Genomic DNA, 16,573 nt, shown 5'->3' on the forward strand with positions numbered 1-16,573 from the left:
TTCATCAAACTTACACGATTAAGGACAGAGAAATATTTTAACATCAAGATAGATAGATATTTTCAGCAGTAAAATACAGAAAATTATTGTTGAAATAAATAAAGACTATTGATTTCTCTTCAGGTTAGGTTGAAGCTAGATAAAATCTTCTTTGAGATATTTGCACTGTGATGCAGTCATCAATGGATAAAATACAAAAGACAAAAGTTATAAACAGCTTATACCTGGTGCAGTCTGTAGCAGTCCTGTGAAGTTCAATGTAAGTTTATACAGTAAAACAAATGATAGTAACAAGGTTTATGTTACTGTATTACAGAAAACTGGGCAGAACATTGGTTTGAATACTTTCCCAACCCTCCGATCAACATCCTAAGTTTGATAGAGAATGTGCTAGCTCACCATGACAAGTATCTGCTGCAACACTTCGTCAAGTACAGCGTAACGTCACAGGTAAGTGTCAATTTCACCTTGTTAATTGTCTACTGTGTTTATTCATATATATATCTTCAACTCCCAAACATGAACAGTTGTATGATACACATACTTCAAATAAATACTTAATATCAGAAATATAATACAGTTACGAAATATAGTGCATTGTCCAGTGAGAAATTTAAGCTGACTGAAGAATGCATTCTGGTACACTGAAAAAGATGCATTGCCTTTATCCAGTATGAGACAAAATATTAATTACTATGAATTTCACTGGAAGTAAGAGAGGAGGCTTTCTCCACAAAATCACAAAAGTCTCTTACAGAAGACAAGAAATGAACATTGTTTCTCCAAATATATCTTAAATGAAATCAGTTGGACAATTCAAGAACATGGCAATTTGAGTGTTCCAACACACCTGGCCAAGATATATATATACTGTAGGCATGAAAAGGATAGTCATTGATAGGTTTGGAGAAGATGATGATGTCACATAAATCTAAAATTGTAAAACTTTTTAGATCTTGCTGTCAGGAAAATTGCATGAACTGTAATTGACCTAATAAGGGCACTTGCTTTAATGAAGTAACCCGCTGGGATTTTACACGAGTATAAAATGCTTATTGCAAAATTTCATTTTTTTTCATTTCTGGATTTTTTTGGTCATCGTGTTGCATGGTTTAGCTTGTTCGACAGCTTCAGCCACCAAAACAGCACTGTTATAAATCAAGATGATAAAAACAGAGCTGCCATGTAATTATAACATGACCATATCCGCCGTAATTAGTACCAAGTGCTCTTAAAAAATAGCTTTTAGAGGAATGCTTATATTATTACGGTTATAAGATGCGAGTTATAAGAGAAAAAGTGGTGCAAAAAAAGGGGAAGGACACTAATTATGGCAAATATGGTATATTATCTGTTGATGATAGGCCTAGGGCTGTCAAAATACACTTGTAGTGTATCCCAATATATGTTGCAATATGGAAGAAATTTACTTTGATAATTGAAGCCCTGACTGGCTTCATGGTAAATGTGGATGTAACTGGTTTGTGTTCATAATGGCATGAACAGCCTAACGTCACCAAAATGTTTGCCTCTAATGGTTGTCTGATGTTAATCGAGTAAGAAGGAGAAAGTTCAAAATGATGCTGATCCAATTACATTTATAGCCCTATAACGCAATTTCTTATGGTCATGCATATGCTTGTAGAGGAACTTGCAGTGGAAATGTATATATACCCGGATGTATTGTTATCTGGAAAGGTTTCTCAATTTAAAGTTGTCAGAATGTTATCAAACATACATATTGGATCACGCAGATTTGAGCGTTTTCGTTAAACCAACTATCTATTATGAAATCTCGATTGATTCCCACGTACCACTTATAGTAGCCTATGTACAGTTATTGACATATCTTATAGAACGTTTGGTGAATTGAAAAGTTAAAATGACAAGCAGATACATAAAAACATATTGCGATGCAGTGTTATCTCATCTTTGTATAACTATATATACAAAATGATATTCTGCTTTATGACATACTTGCTTGAAATATCGACCAAATTGCATATGTGATACTGTATCATTCCAATTGTCGATATTGCCCGCCCGTGTATTAACCTATTGATATCAGCCCACATCCGGTGATATTAGCCCGCTTCCGGAGATATCAGCCCGCATCCAGGTCTTCAACACAGTCCAGTCCGGTGACCGCTTTAAATTTTAGAGGTTTGTTGTTGTTGTCATCTGCACCTCTCGTCAACAATGGAGTCTCATGGAGAGGCAGTACTCGAATCGTTAGCTCAACCAATACTTGAAATTAGATGAACTTATATATATAATTATCCGCAAAGAAATTGACCAAAGGTTGAAAGAGGCAAGATTTGTGAAAATCGAAACGGAGGACACCGGTAGTTTTGTCGACAGCATGAGAAACCGCAACACGAAGAGGAAAACTCAGAATAATGTATATGATAAAAATCTTATAACATGCCTGTTTTCATACCAGACCCCATATCATATGGGGAAGTTTTAAACTTCTTTGAACTCCTTTTATACACATAATGAAAAAGTCATGAATTTAAAGTTTGGCCTGAAAAACATTGAATTTCACTTTACGCCTTGAAAAGTCTTGTGTTAAAAGTAATTGAATTACTGTTTTAGATAAATATTACAACCCTATTTAGTCAATGATTTGGAAAAACTTTGAAGAGACTTAAAGCCATAATGTGATATGCTCTTTTCAATCTTTACATTTGATTTTTGATAGGTTGACATGATTCAAGTGAGTAACCAAAAAGTTGGTTTGAGCACACAATCCATGCTTTCACATGAGATTATATTCAAGGTCACAGGAGTCAGATATGTTTAAAACATTTAAACAACTTCTTTAGAATAACCGAGAGGCCTAGGGTGCCTAAATTTGGCCAGTAACATGCTGGGATGAAGGGCTATAAAGTTTGTTCAAATAAATGACCTTGACTTATATTCAAGGTCACAGGGGTCAACTATGTTTAAAACATTTAAACAACTTCTTATGAATAACCCAAAGGCCTAGGGTGCTTAAATTTGGCCAGTAACATGCTCGGATGAAGGGCTACCAAGTTTGTTCAAATAAATGACCTTGACTTATATTCAAAGTCACAGGGGTCAAATATATTTAAAACATTCGAATGTCTTCTTCTTAATCAGCAAAAGGCCATGGGTGATGATATTTGGCCATTAACATGCTAGGATGAAGGGCTACCAAGTTTGTTCAAATGAATGACCTTCGCCCATATTTAAGGTCACAGTGGTCAATATATGGTGTAAATCTTTAAATCTTTAAATCTTTAAATGATTGTTCTGTATAACCAAAAGGTCCAGGGTAATGATATTTTGCTAGAAGCATGCTGGGTTGGAAGACTATAAACTCTGTTCAACCTAATGTCCTTGTTCGACATTCAAGGTCATGGGCGTCATGTGTTTAAATCTTTTAATAGGTTCTTATGAATCAAACATTGATATTCTGCCTGTAGTTGTATTTTAGTCCACTTTTAAGATAACAAGTGTGAGATTAATACCAGGTGAGCGATTCAGGCCCATTAGGCCTCTTGTTTGTCAGAAACTGAAGTGTCAAGACTAACAATGTTCCATTGCATGTATCATTACCTTGTTTACTCATGCTTATTCCTTTTACCACTGTGGACCAAAATGGACTCATCCAGATCAATGCATGGTAGAGTTTACTAAAGTTACATAGGGGTGAAAGGGTTATATTATGGCATATTTTTGTTGAAATTGCTACATCCTCAATTTTAGTTTGCTGTCACTAGGGGTGTCAAGGTTCTTTTCTAGGATGGGCCAGTATGGATAGCAATGCTTTAATATAACTGGAATATGTTTTGCCTGTTTGTCATTAATTTCAATTCCTTGAAGTTGTTGATTTAGCTTTATATTCCAGATAACAGTGGTACATTGAAGTAAAGAATTTTATGAGAAATAATAAGATAATACAAGAGTGACAAAAATAAATGATCAGGAAACTGACTTTCTTTTTGAAATGAAGAAAGATCCCAGGGGATCTCGACCCAGGTTTGTTACACTAGGATATTCTGGCCCCAATGTCAACACACTTAGAAGGATGTTTATGCGTCGGTTTCAGTATTGGGAGAAATAGGGGTAAATCTTCAAAATTTGATCCAGAGCATCTTTGAGCACAATGGACCAGATTTTAAAAACAGAGGATTTGGCCCCTGGCCTATAGGCAGAGGGCCAGGGTCCAATAAGGGAAATAAAGGTAAATCTTCAAAATCCTTCTCCTTCTGTATTAAAAGGATTTTTGTCAGAATTTGCTCTAGAGCCCAAAATCAGTTTTGTTTAAATGAGGTTGTGCAGTTTGAGGGAGCCAAGAGATGGGGCTCAATTTTGGGAATAGAGGTTAAATTCCTTTTCCTTCCGTAGAAATAAATAGATTTTGTCTACATATGTTTTGGGGAAAATTTGTGCCAAAGGGACTAATTAAGAGTTGTATAATTAGAGGGGTGGCCCCTTGGGGCAGAAGAACCAGGCACAATAGGGGAATAATAGGTAAATTCTTTAAATCCTTCTGCTTCTAAACGAATAACAGGATTTTAACCATATTTGCTTTGGAGCATCCTTGGGATAAGGGGACTCAGTGTTGTAAAAAATAAATCAGAACGTACATGGCCGCTGCAGGGGCAAAGGGGTTAATATAAGGCACAATGGGAGAGATTGGGTTATAACTTGGAAATGGATAAGATCCCTTCTCTGTATTCAGATACCATATTGGTTCTAATAAAAGCCTGTCTAATAACTCCCCATCTTTCGACTTTGAGGTCAAAACATCCTTAAAAAAATCTATTGTTTATTTGCTATTTTAGACATTTTGAATTTTGGCGCAAAAAGACGAGAATTCACTAACTAAAAAGATGAAAATCAACAAATCATTAAATGTCTAAACCTTATCCCGGGGTTATGATGTAAAAGCTGTTGAGATCTCCACTCAAAGGTCTGGCCCCACCCTGGGAAATTAGTCACTCTGGGTCATAACATGGAAACAGCTGAAATCCGCCTTTCCTATAAGGACTCGCACAACTAAATAATTTGCTATATGTTATTACTAAGCTTTTGAGCTAATAGCTTTAATATTTGAAGTTCAACACTAGTGACAGCTGTCTAGATCCACAGATACAAACCTGACAAAGGCTTCAAAGGACATTATTTGGTGGGTTTAATGGCATATAAGAGTGCTTCAAGCCAAACCGGTGAAATGGGATGGGAACACCCCCTCACTTTTGACCCCATATCAATCCACCATCACATATTAAAACCTACTAAAACTACATTTTTTTCTAAAGTTGAATATCTGTAGATATCATACAATGTAAGATGGGTCAACAATATCCCATTTAAATGACTAAGATGAACTGTATTTAACCGGAACAAAGGACTTGGGGCAATATGGGTCATTTTTGGAAAATTTCAACTTCAATATATTTACCAATTTCTGTTATAAACATCATATTGGTTAATTGGAACTATCTTTCTTGGTGTAGATTATTTTCCAGTGTGCATGCGTAGATGCCCTACGTACATACCATAGCAACAAATGTGCGTTGCTATGCAGAAATAGCCAAAATATGGTGTTTTTGGAAGTTAACTTCGGAAGTGAAAGCCTAGATCTGCATGTTACAAACAAAATTCCTTTCTACAAATTAATGAACACTGGTATGACAATGTTTCAGAATGTCAAATATTTATTTGTTGCATGCGGACGCTTTCAAAAATTGAAGAGCATTAAGTTAATTTCCTTCAAAATGGCAGATTTTCAACCAAATAGTGCACAACAGACGATTTTCACACATTTTATCAAGAAAATGCCCGTTTATGTCTCTCTTTGTAATGTCATATCTCCTAAACCAGTTGTCAAATGAATTTTATATTTGCGTATTTACACCCCTAGTCCTTTTAGGTAGGGATTACAATTGTATGAAACACTTGCTGGTTGGCTGATTTAGTTTCCGAGTCCTATAACCATATATACACATTATACAGATCTAAATCATCTTTCTTATGAAGCATCTATATAAATAGTGCTCCTTTGATCTGGCAATCATTGACAGTTTGTTTTGTAAAGGAAGAAAGTAGCATCCCCGACATTGTGAAGAATAAAATGTATTTTCAACTTGTGTTCAGAGAGATTTCAATACAACATATCTAGCTGCTGAACATCGAAAATGAAATGATAAGTCATAGATAAGGATGATTTGGTCATTGAAACTTTGGGGGAATTCATTTTTTTGCAAAATTCTGAAAATACAGTTACAAAGTTTTCCCAATTACACAGACACAGGCATTTTTTCGAAAAACAGTTGGGAAAAAGGCCTTGAATTTTGTCCAAACTCCATTGAGTAACAGTTGATAGGTTGTATTTATAACGAATTTTGTAATTATATACAGGGTATATATGCATATATCCTGAAATAGTTTTGACATGAACTTTTCTTTACCTATGTGGAACACTGATATATATTTGTTTAAAGATTGAAATTTACTTACCAGGTATTCTTAAAATAGATGCATAGTAAGCAATCGGTATATTTTAATTGAATTATTGTTTCCTTTTTTACTCAATGTTGAAAGTAAATTCATTCTAATATCCATGATTCCAGAATGCATAAAATTAAAAAATGTATCAAAAATTATTATATTACATGTTAATAATAAGACTTGTCATATTTCAAAATTATTAAAAAAAATACACTTGTTCAAAACCCTATTTTGAAATTATTAATATTAATCAGACTTGTTAACAATAATGCTTTAAATTATTCCTTTTCAAGATAAAATGCATATATATGTGTGGGTGGCTTGGTGTGGTCAACTGTCAAATGTCCAGAGTGTCTATAGGTTTTGACCACTGACCAGATCTCACCTGTTGTTTTACCTGTGACTGTTGGAGTGTCATCTAGCACCTGTGACCTCTGACCCTGCCACCTCACACTCTAAAACACAACCTGTCTTTCCCATTGGCTGGAATGTAATAGAAGTCAGCTTTGATTGGATAGTTGATTTCCTACTTTTATGAATACTTGTCAGTTTGTAATATTCAACAGTAGTTTTGAGGTGTCCCATGTAGATGACAGGCCATTTGGAGCTGAAATTAATTCCTGGGAAAGTTTGTTTTTCATTCTGTGTGGGAACAAGTAATGTAAAGACTAACTCACCGGCATTGACATCTGGACATATAGACAGTTATTATGCCTATTTAAAAACTGTTTGGTATGTTTGTGTAAATTGAATTATGAACTATTAGTGTTGATGAGAAGAAAACAATACTCTATTTTGGAGTTGTGAGGATTATCTAAGCTGCATTGGTGACGGTGACGTACAGAGCCTTAGTTCTGTACTGTGTGGAACTTAAAATATAGTGTGGGAAAAAACCACGCATTAATGTACATTGTACCTTGTATACCCTGAGAATTAATAGAGTACTCAAGTTATATACCTTGTGGACGTTTAAAATACCTAAAGTGTGAAAAAACACATTAGGATTGATTTACTTCATACCTGCACGCCATATCCTGAAAACCGAAGACTAATCCTGCAGTTTGTGTGAGCTAGGACATTATAAAGTGCTATACAGGAGGTATATAGAAGATGGCTATGCTTATCAAGACCGAGGCCCTGCCTGCCGGTGGAGATCTAGCTAAAATCTGCACACATCCCATGTTTGAGGACCTACAGGCAACACTGACCAGCGAGTGCTACCAAAACTTTCAGACACTTCCGTTCAGTCTGTGTCGAGAAGGCGTCGCTCCGATGGAAGAGGAGGCTGAGCCTGTTATACTAGACCCCGCCCTCATTGCTGTTCAGGAAGCCAATTTACAATCCGACTTTCAACGGGTATTCGCACACAACTCGGAAAAAGTCCACCAGCTGCACAAATTCTACAGCGAACAGTGCCAGGAAGTTGAGACTGATCGGTGTTCTTCCATTGACAAGTTGAAGACAAAAGAGGTTGACGCAAGTTTCTATCAAAGTGAAATCAATAAAATCCATGAGGAACACGATCGTCAGCGCATGCATCTCACACACCGGGTTACAGCTAGCCTACAGCTACTAAAGGTGGCACTGCCGTCTGCTGCCGATTCTACGACTGCCACCACAGCATCTGGGTCTGGAAGGTCAAAGTCACGACAATTGAATGGACGAGGTGTGACTATCATGTGTGACTGGTATGAGAAACACATCAACAATCCTTATCCGTCGGAGGAAGAAAAAGAAAAAATGGCTCGGGACGGGAGCCTGTCTCTCGCCCAAGTCAAGGCCTGGTTTGCCAACAAGAGAAATAGGACCAGCAATACAAAACCCAAGAAACAGAAACAACAAGTGGAACGAAAATTATTATCCATCTGTAGTGGACTGACAGGTTCAGGGGGTACGACAGACAAGGCGCCACGTCTCTACGGAGACATCATACGTCAGCTGTCAGACATCGTAAACAGTTCCACCGTGTTCAGTCAACCAATCGGAAGTGACGTACCTTCGTCCCAGACTGTGATTCAGTAAGGTGGGATGTCCATTTCATCACCTGTTTGAAGTCTAAACTGTCAGTTCATATGTAAACATGTTCTGCTGTCCAGTTTCAGCTGTTAGACATTTGGAGTAGATTCACCATCATCAGTCAGCCAGATATTGACGCGAGCAGTGGAATGGGATGACCTATTCTATTCTTCTGTCAAATTATTGACAAAAAACTGTACAGACCCCTGTGTTATCAGACATCTGACATTTGAATGTATATAGCGAATGTGGCTATAAAAACTGTACAGACCCCTGTGTTATCAGACATCTGACATTTGAATGTATATAGCGAATGTGGCTATAAAAACTGTACAGACCCCTGTGTTATCAGACATCTGGCATTTGAATGTGTGTAGCGAATATGGCTATAAAAACTGTACAGACCCCTGTGTTATCAGACATCTGGCATTTGAATGTGTGTAGCGAATATGGCTATAAAAACTGTACAGACCCCTGTGTTATCAGACATCTGACATTTGAATGTGTGTAGCGAATATGGCTTTAAAAACTGTACAGACCCCTGTGTTATCAGATATCTGACTTTGAATGTGTATAGCATCATGTGGCTATAAAACTGTACAGACCCATGTGTTATCAGATATCTGACTTTGAATGTGTATAACATCATGTGGCTATAAGACTGTACAGACCCCTGTGTTATCAGATATCTGACTTTGAATGTGTATAACATCATGTGGCTATAAGACTGTACAGACCCCTGTGTTATCAGACCCTTGACTTTTGAATGTGTATACCATCATGTGGCTATAAAACCGTACAGACCCCTGTGTTATCAGACACTTGACTTTTGAATGTGTATACCATCATGTGGCTATAAAACCGTACAGACCCCTGTGTTATCAGACATTTGACTTTTGAATGTGTATAGCATCATGTGACTATAAAACTGTATAGACCCCTGGGTTATCAGATATCTGACTTTTGAATGTGTATAGCATCATGTGGCTATAAAACTGTACAGACCCCTGTGTTATCAGACATTTGACTTTTGAATGTGTATAGCATCATGTGGCTATAGAACTGTACAGACCCCTGTGTTATCAGACACTTGACTTTTGAATGTGTATAGCATCATGTGGCTATAGAACTGTACAGACCCCTGTGTTATCAGACATCTGACATTTGAATGTATATAGCATCATGTGACTATAAAACTGTACAGACCCCTGGGTTATCAGACATCTGACATTTGAATGTGTATAGCATCATGTGACTATAAAACTGTACAGACCCCTGTGTTATCAGACATCTGACATTTGAATGTATATAGCATCATGTGACTATAAAACTGTACAGACCCCTGTGTTATCAGACATCTGACATTGAATGTGTATAGCATCATGTGGCTATAAAAAACTGTACAGATGCATATTATCACAGAGATCCATAGTCACAATCTCCATTTACAAATGTGTGTATAGCATCATGTGAATATAACAAACTTTTCAGAACTCTGTGTAACCATAGGGTATTGTGACATGTTGAAATTAGCCTCATGCTGAATATTTATGTTTATTTAAGATTCATTCTCCTATCGCAAAATATTGGGTAGTTAGCACCGACTCCTGTGATTCTTGTGAGAAGTTATTGCAAACATTCACAGTTATGTACAACTTGTATGAAAGCTGTATGTGAAATTAACCATTAGACCTTGTACATATATTTATATTAAGATATCTATGAATATTCAGCTGTTCAAAGATAGATGTATAATCGACTGGTAATTAACTAAATGATATTGTCTAATTTGAAGAAATAAGAAATCAATTTATTCTTGAAAAGTGCTGTAAAAGCTTACCGGTAATTGATGTTGATTGATATAAATATTTATTAAAATAGTATAAATGAATTGGTTGACTGGTGTTTTAGTTCTGGTTTTCATACTATTGTGTTATCATGAACTACTGACATTACCACAACAAATGTTAACGTTCGGCAGAGACTACACGATATTGAGGACATTGTCCAGAAATTCAACTAAATATCTCTTTTTTTTCTCAGTTATTATTTGCATTTGAAATGCCACTTGTTTCCATTCATAATTTAACAACACAAGACATTATTTTTATACACCATTACTTTGAAAAAGAAAAAGTACGTCAGAATTTATGCCTTTTAATGTAATATGTTTATGCATTTGAAGATTGTTTCCTTTAAAAATTAAAAGTTTTTCGAATTTTTTAAAGGAATTTTAATGCCAAGTTCATCGCAGAAATATACATTATAATCACTTTGGGTTGGAATTAATTCTCAAGATCACTTTATTTTTGCAAGACTTACTTTTTACATTATTTCGCGAGTAGATTCTTTTGTGCATTTGCATCTGCCGTGACCATAAATTCCATAGATAAGTGCTCAACATTGAAATAGTATTCTTTCGGTCACAAATTCAGGTATTCACAAAACCTTGTATGTGAAATATAGTACATATAGTCACAGAAAGAAAGTGATTCACTTTATTCTACACTAGTGTCTCATATGTATACTTGTGACTTAAGGATATATGCTACCTATACAACTGTGACACAAGCCTTCTTCCCAAAAGAGTTAATTTTGATTGTTTTTAAAATAAACAACTTATTTTTAAAGGTAAACGGTTTACCTTTAAAAATATGTTGTTTATTTTATGTAGAACTCTGGCATTTTATGGTTTAAAACCAGAATGTTTACCCTAATGAACTCTCAGATAATTTTAAGTTATAAGCCACACTCTGTTCAAATTATTTTTCATAAAGGGAGATAAATCTTTTATCCAATATGTAAGGTAGCATATATCCTTAATTTGTTTGTCATAATAGTACAGGACTGAAAAGGGTTTAAAGGGGTGTCAATGCAATTTTGTACCTTCAGTTATAGCCCAAAAGTAGATACATTAAATTTTTAGCGTGGCTTAAATTTTCAAAGTAAAATTAAGGTCAAAACAAGGTCACTGACTTTTATGTCTCCCATTGGTTCTACCTGAGGCAGCTATATGTTTGCACTTAATCCACCAATCAGTCTGTCACTTTAATTTGTTCAGAGCATACAATATATATATATATAATCTATGTACTTGGTCACCTATAATTGCCATACTTTGTATGCGAGTACCTCTTGGAATATTTGAGTACTATATACTGAATTAAGATCTTGTGATAAACTATGTAAAGAACTGTGTCCTTGGTTCACTGTGCATAATATAACCCTGTAACCTATGATTGTCCTTGGTTCACTGTGCATAATATTACCCGGTAACCTATGATTTTCCTTGGTTCACTGTGCATAATATTACCCGGTAACCTATGATTGTCCTTGGTTCACTGTGCATAATATTACCCGGTAACCTATGATTGTCCTTGGTTCACTGTGCATAATATTACCCGGTAACCTATGATTGTCCTTGGTTCACTGTGCATAATATTACCCGGTAACCTATGATTGTCCTTGGTTCACTGTGCATAATATTACCCGGTAACCTATGATTGTCCTTGGTTCACTGTGCATAATATTACCCGGTAACCTATGATTGTCCTTGGTTCACTGTGCATAATATTACCCGGTAACCTATGATTGTCCTTGGTTCACTGTGCATAATATTACCCGGTAACCTATGATTGTCCTTGGTTCACTGTGCATAATATTACCCGGTAACCTATGATTGTCCTTGGTTCACTGTGATTGATATTACCCGGTAACCTATGATTGTCCTTGGTTCACTGTGATTAATATTACCCGGTAACCTATGATTGTCCTTGGTTCACTGTGATTGATATTACCAAGGAAACCTATGATTGTCCTTGGTTCACTGTGATTAATATTACCCGGTAACCTATGATTGTCCTTGGTTCACTGTGATTAATATTACCCGGTAACCTATGATTGCAATGTTTACGCGAGTACCTCTCGGGATGGCGCAGTGTTGTGTACATTCTTGATAAGGAAATGTGTTGGGAGGTGGAGGAAGTAAATTGGATTGCTGGCGATACTCTATCAAGTGTTTTCAGTAACAAGTTTGTCCATACTATTGTAGCCCTGTCAAGGGTGAACTTATAATAAATAATAATAATTATAATTTGAGGTTGTTATATACCGCTTTATCACAACCTAGTTCGTTGGTCGTCTCAAAGTGCCTTACAAATTATTATCCATGGTTATAGGGCCTTTGCAACCAGCCAATATCTTTCTCCAATCCCTGGGGAGCATACAGCTGGTGCTGCCATTCCGGCGCTCACAGCTAGCATTCTACAATGCTAACACTGCCCTGCAGCCACGTACTCATTCACAGATGAGTAGACTAGTACTGGAACAAGCAGAGTAAAACATCTTGGTCAAACATACAACACAGTGCCGTACCACAACTCAAACCTGCAACCTTCTGAAAGAACTTAAGTTGTATTTGTAAAGGATGAACTATAGTTATATTTGTTTAGGAAGAACTGAAGTTGTATTTGTAAATTAAAGGAAGAACTAAAGTTGTATTTTTCAAGGGTGAATTTAGCTGTTTACTTGTTAACTGTGAACTAAAGATAAGTTGGGGGGGGTCCAATTCCTATTGAAAAATGTAGTGCTAGTTTTCCCCAAAATTCCTTCATAATTTCTTTACTACGTCTCCCCCACCCAACGAAGAAAAAAGAAAAAAATCTTTTAAATATTGATAATTTTTGTTAAATTCAAATGATAAGTGTTCCATTTTTAGGTTTCTGCCCAATTAACATTTGGGGCCTTTTCTCAATTCAGTTAGAAAAAGCAATGGTTTCTTTACAAACCAGTCATATTCCATGTAATGTAAAATAAAACCATTTCAATGTTCTTTTTTGTTTATGACAGATATATGCTTGGCCTCTGTTGGAGACGTTGTTTTCTGAAGTCCTGACCAAGGAAGAATGGCTGATGATGTGGGACAGTGTTTTCAGTAATCACCCGTCATTCTTGCTCATGGCAGTGGTAGCCTACACCATCTCGGCCCGAGGACCACTGATGCAGTGTATTGAACTAGACGATTTTAAGGTTTGTAGTCAGCTACAGGAAATCTTACTTTACTTAAGGATGTATGCTACCTTAATTGTCTACCGCCCGTACTATTGGAATGGACCATAAAAGCTAACAGCTCTGTTTGTAAGTGAGTCTGTCAGTGTAACAGTTACTCTAGGGTAAACCTTGTACAAGTGTCGCCATAAATAACCTGGTTTTGTTTGTTTGGGGTTTAATAAGGACGGTATGTGAGTACCTCTTGGGAAAGAAGAATGGTGTGTAAGCAAATTTTGATCTTGTGCCCAACTATATACAAAGTTATTTCCCTTTGTTTATCTTGTGTCACATTGTCCGGGATATATCTCCTTTGTTACTCACAATGGACAAATTTTGTATGTGAGTACCTATTGGAATGGCAGAGTACTTACATTTCTCTTGTGCCCAAATATTTACAGAGTTAAGGCCCTTTCCTCATGTTTATTTGGAGGTGGTGTACATATTAATTGCTTGCATACTTTACCTTGTGGTAGAGGTAACCATATATATATTATCCCTTTATTCTATTGTGATATACATGTGTAGAAGGAACGTTTCACTTACAAGATCTGATGTGTGGGAGGCATACTGTCTCTGTATCAGATCTTCAGCCCAGAAATTCCTCCAATTTCAAAATAAGTACTACTCCCTAAATCCCAAATTAATCAATGCTTAAGCGCTGAATCAGGATTCGTGTAATTTAAAAATTGTTGCCAATGCTTGGAAATTTGAGTGCAGGAATGTAAGAAAATTTACAGCATCAATATATTCCACTGTATAATAATTAAATGTAGAAACTTGATTATATGTGCTTCATAAATGTCGCACCATAAATCTGTTATTATTTGATTGTGGAAAACCTATTTGGGAATTCCAACGACTTGTTAATATGTCTAGGTAATTCCAGAGTGATACATGATGGCATGTTTTCTGTAAGAACTCAAACAAGTGCTAAATGTAATTATGTATGCATGAATGCAGCAGACAATATCCATTTAAACAACGTTACGATTTATAGGGATATATTCTGTTACACTCTATACCAAATATTGTTAAAACCATTCATGTGTCAAATTCAATCCTTTTCTTTGGTTATTTGTGTTAGAGAATTCCTGTCATAAGAATTAAGAACACTTGAGTGTACCTCTATAGCTAAATCACACACAATTAAAAAATGCTAATATGACCCAGCCCTATATAGCACACGATTTTCCAAGCACAAATCACTTCGAAATAAATTTCAATAGGACACGTGCTGATATAATCTGAATATTTAAAATGTATGTGAATTACATTTTTTAATGATGATTCCTTACAACACACAACACAGGGGAATCGATACATCTGTCTGACATTATTTTTTCTGAACCATAACATGAAAACCAGTCCAGACGTATTTGTGAACTGTGGTTCATATATATACCAAACGAGTGGTATAGAAATGCCTTTTAACTACGCCAGAGTTCTGCCAAACCAGTGGTATAGAAATGCCTTTTAATTATGCCAGAGTTCTATCAAATCAGTGGCATAGAAATGCCCTTTAACTATGCCAGAGTTCTATCAGACCAGTGATATAGAATTGCCGTTTAACTATGCCAGAGTTCTATCAAACCAGTGGTATAGAAATGCCCTTTAACTATATGCCAGAGTTCTATCAAACCAGTGGTATAGAAATGCCCTTTAACTATGCCAGAGTTCTATCAAACCAGTGGTATAGAAATGCCCTTTAACTATGCCAGAGTTCTATCAAACCAGTGGTATAGAAATGCCCTTTAACTATGCCAGAGTTCTATCAAACCAGTGGTATAGAAATGCCCTTTAACTATGCCAGAGTTCTATCAAACCAGTGGTATAGAAATGCCTTTTAACTATGCCAGAGTTCTATCAAACCAGTGGTATAGAAATGCCTTTTAACTATGCCAGAGTTCTACTTAAATTATTATTTTTTATGCTGCCCATGGAAACAATGTGTAAAATTTCCACAGCAATATTGTTGTCACCGTGCAATATGTGGCAAATAAGATTGGCCTAAAAACATCCTGTGTCTGTGTGTATTGTTTTCCTTTCATGATAAGGAATTAAATGTTGACAACTTTGTCTTTCTGTCAGTATGTAGCTATACAGCTTTAAGTTTCATATTTTTTAAATCACAATACAGAAATTACCACCATTTTTTTAGGTGGAAAAAAAATGAAAAATATCAGTTAACTTTGACTTAGTAAATTATGATTCTCAGTACAATATTTGCAAAGCAAAGTAGATGAAATTCTGTTAAATTTCTACAATTCCCAAATTTTTATAGGACTTGTCACAAAGTGATTTTAGTTCAATCAATACAGATTTTAGTGGGTCACCATTTATAATTTTCATCCTCCAACCATGATTATCGGCAAAGGGACATGCAAAATTGTCAAAATGAATCACAGTTTCAAATATATATGTAATTACAATGTAAATATAAGACATTATTTGCAATATGTACAAATAATAAAAATTAAAAAAAAAACTCAATGTGTATAAATTTGAATTTTCAGTTTTTTTACCACCATCGTAACGCCGTGGATGTACGACAAGTAATTAAAGAAGCGTACCACCTGATGGAGGCCACGCCCGAGGATATCCACCCACAGAAAACATTGGCCGAGTTTAAACCTCTCACAGTGGGGCAGTACCCTGTCTTCAACAAATATCCAAAATTTATCGTGGACTACCAGGTAAATGTACAGCACTACCTCAAAATTAATCTGACAAAGTTTTCCATAGGTGTGACAATTTCTTGGGCCTCTCTCTTGTATGGATTGAAGTATGCAGGTTACCCTAAATTCCTTATACCAGTGGGAGATCACATGTTCTTATGATGTCATACTAAATTAATTTTCTAATAATTCTCATAACGTAATTCTGTTTCAGTTTTTTCCCACAAAAAAAAATCTTTTTCAAAGTTAATGCAACCCAGATGAACAGTAATGGCTACACTTACCAAGAAATGAAAAAATAAAGTTTAAACCCTATCAAAGCATGATTTTATTTCCTATATTTACAA

At 35.8% G+C, this 16,573-nt stretch overlaps 2 protein-coding genes across 3 annotated transcripts in view; both read left to right on the forward strand.

Annotated features, from left to right (window-relative positions):
• LOC110449691 (TBC1 domain family member 31-like) overlaps positions 1-16,573 on the forward strand; it is a 42,897-nt gene that overhangs the window by 13,786 nt on the left and 12,538 nt on the right. For both annotated transcript variants that reach the window (XM_021496716.1, XM_021496717.1), the window contains exons 12-14: positions 317-450; positions 13,351-13,530; positions 16,065-16,244. In XM_021496716.1, coding sequence (XP_021352391.1) covers positions 317-450; positions 13,351-13,530; positions 16,065-16,244 — 494 coding nt within the window. The remainder of the gene's footprint in view (positions 1-316; positions 451-13,350; positions 13,531-16,064; positions 16,245-16,573) is intronic.
• On the forward strand, positions 7,391-8,633 carry LOC110449692 (pre-B-cell leukemia transcription factor 4-like). Its single transcript, XM_021496718.1, has one exon. It carries the CDS (start codon positions 7,597-7,599, stop codon positions 8,506-8,508), a length of 912 nt encoding a protein of 303 aa, XP_021352393.1. The 5' UTR covers positions 7,391-7,596; the 3' UTR covers positions 8,509-8,633.

The sequence above is a fragment of the Mizuhopecten yessoensis genome, unplaced genomic scaffold (genome assembly GCF_002113885.1).
Source record: "Mizuhopecten yessoensis strain PY_sf001 unplaced genomic scaffold, ASM211388v2 scaffold4791, whole genome shotgun sequence".
NCBI lineage: Eukaryota > Metazoa > Mollusca > Bivalvia > Pectinida > Pectinidae > Mizuhopecten > Mizuhopecten yessoensis.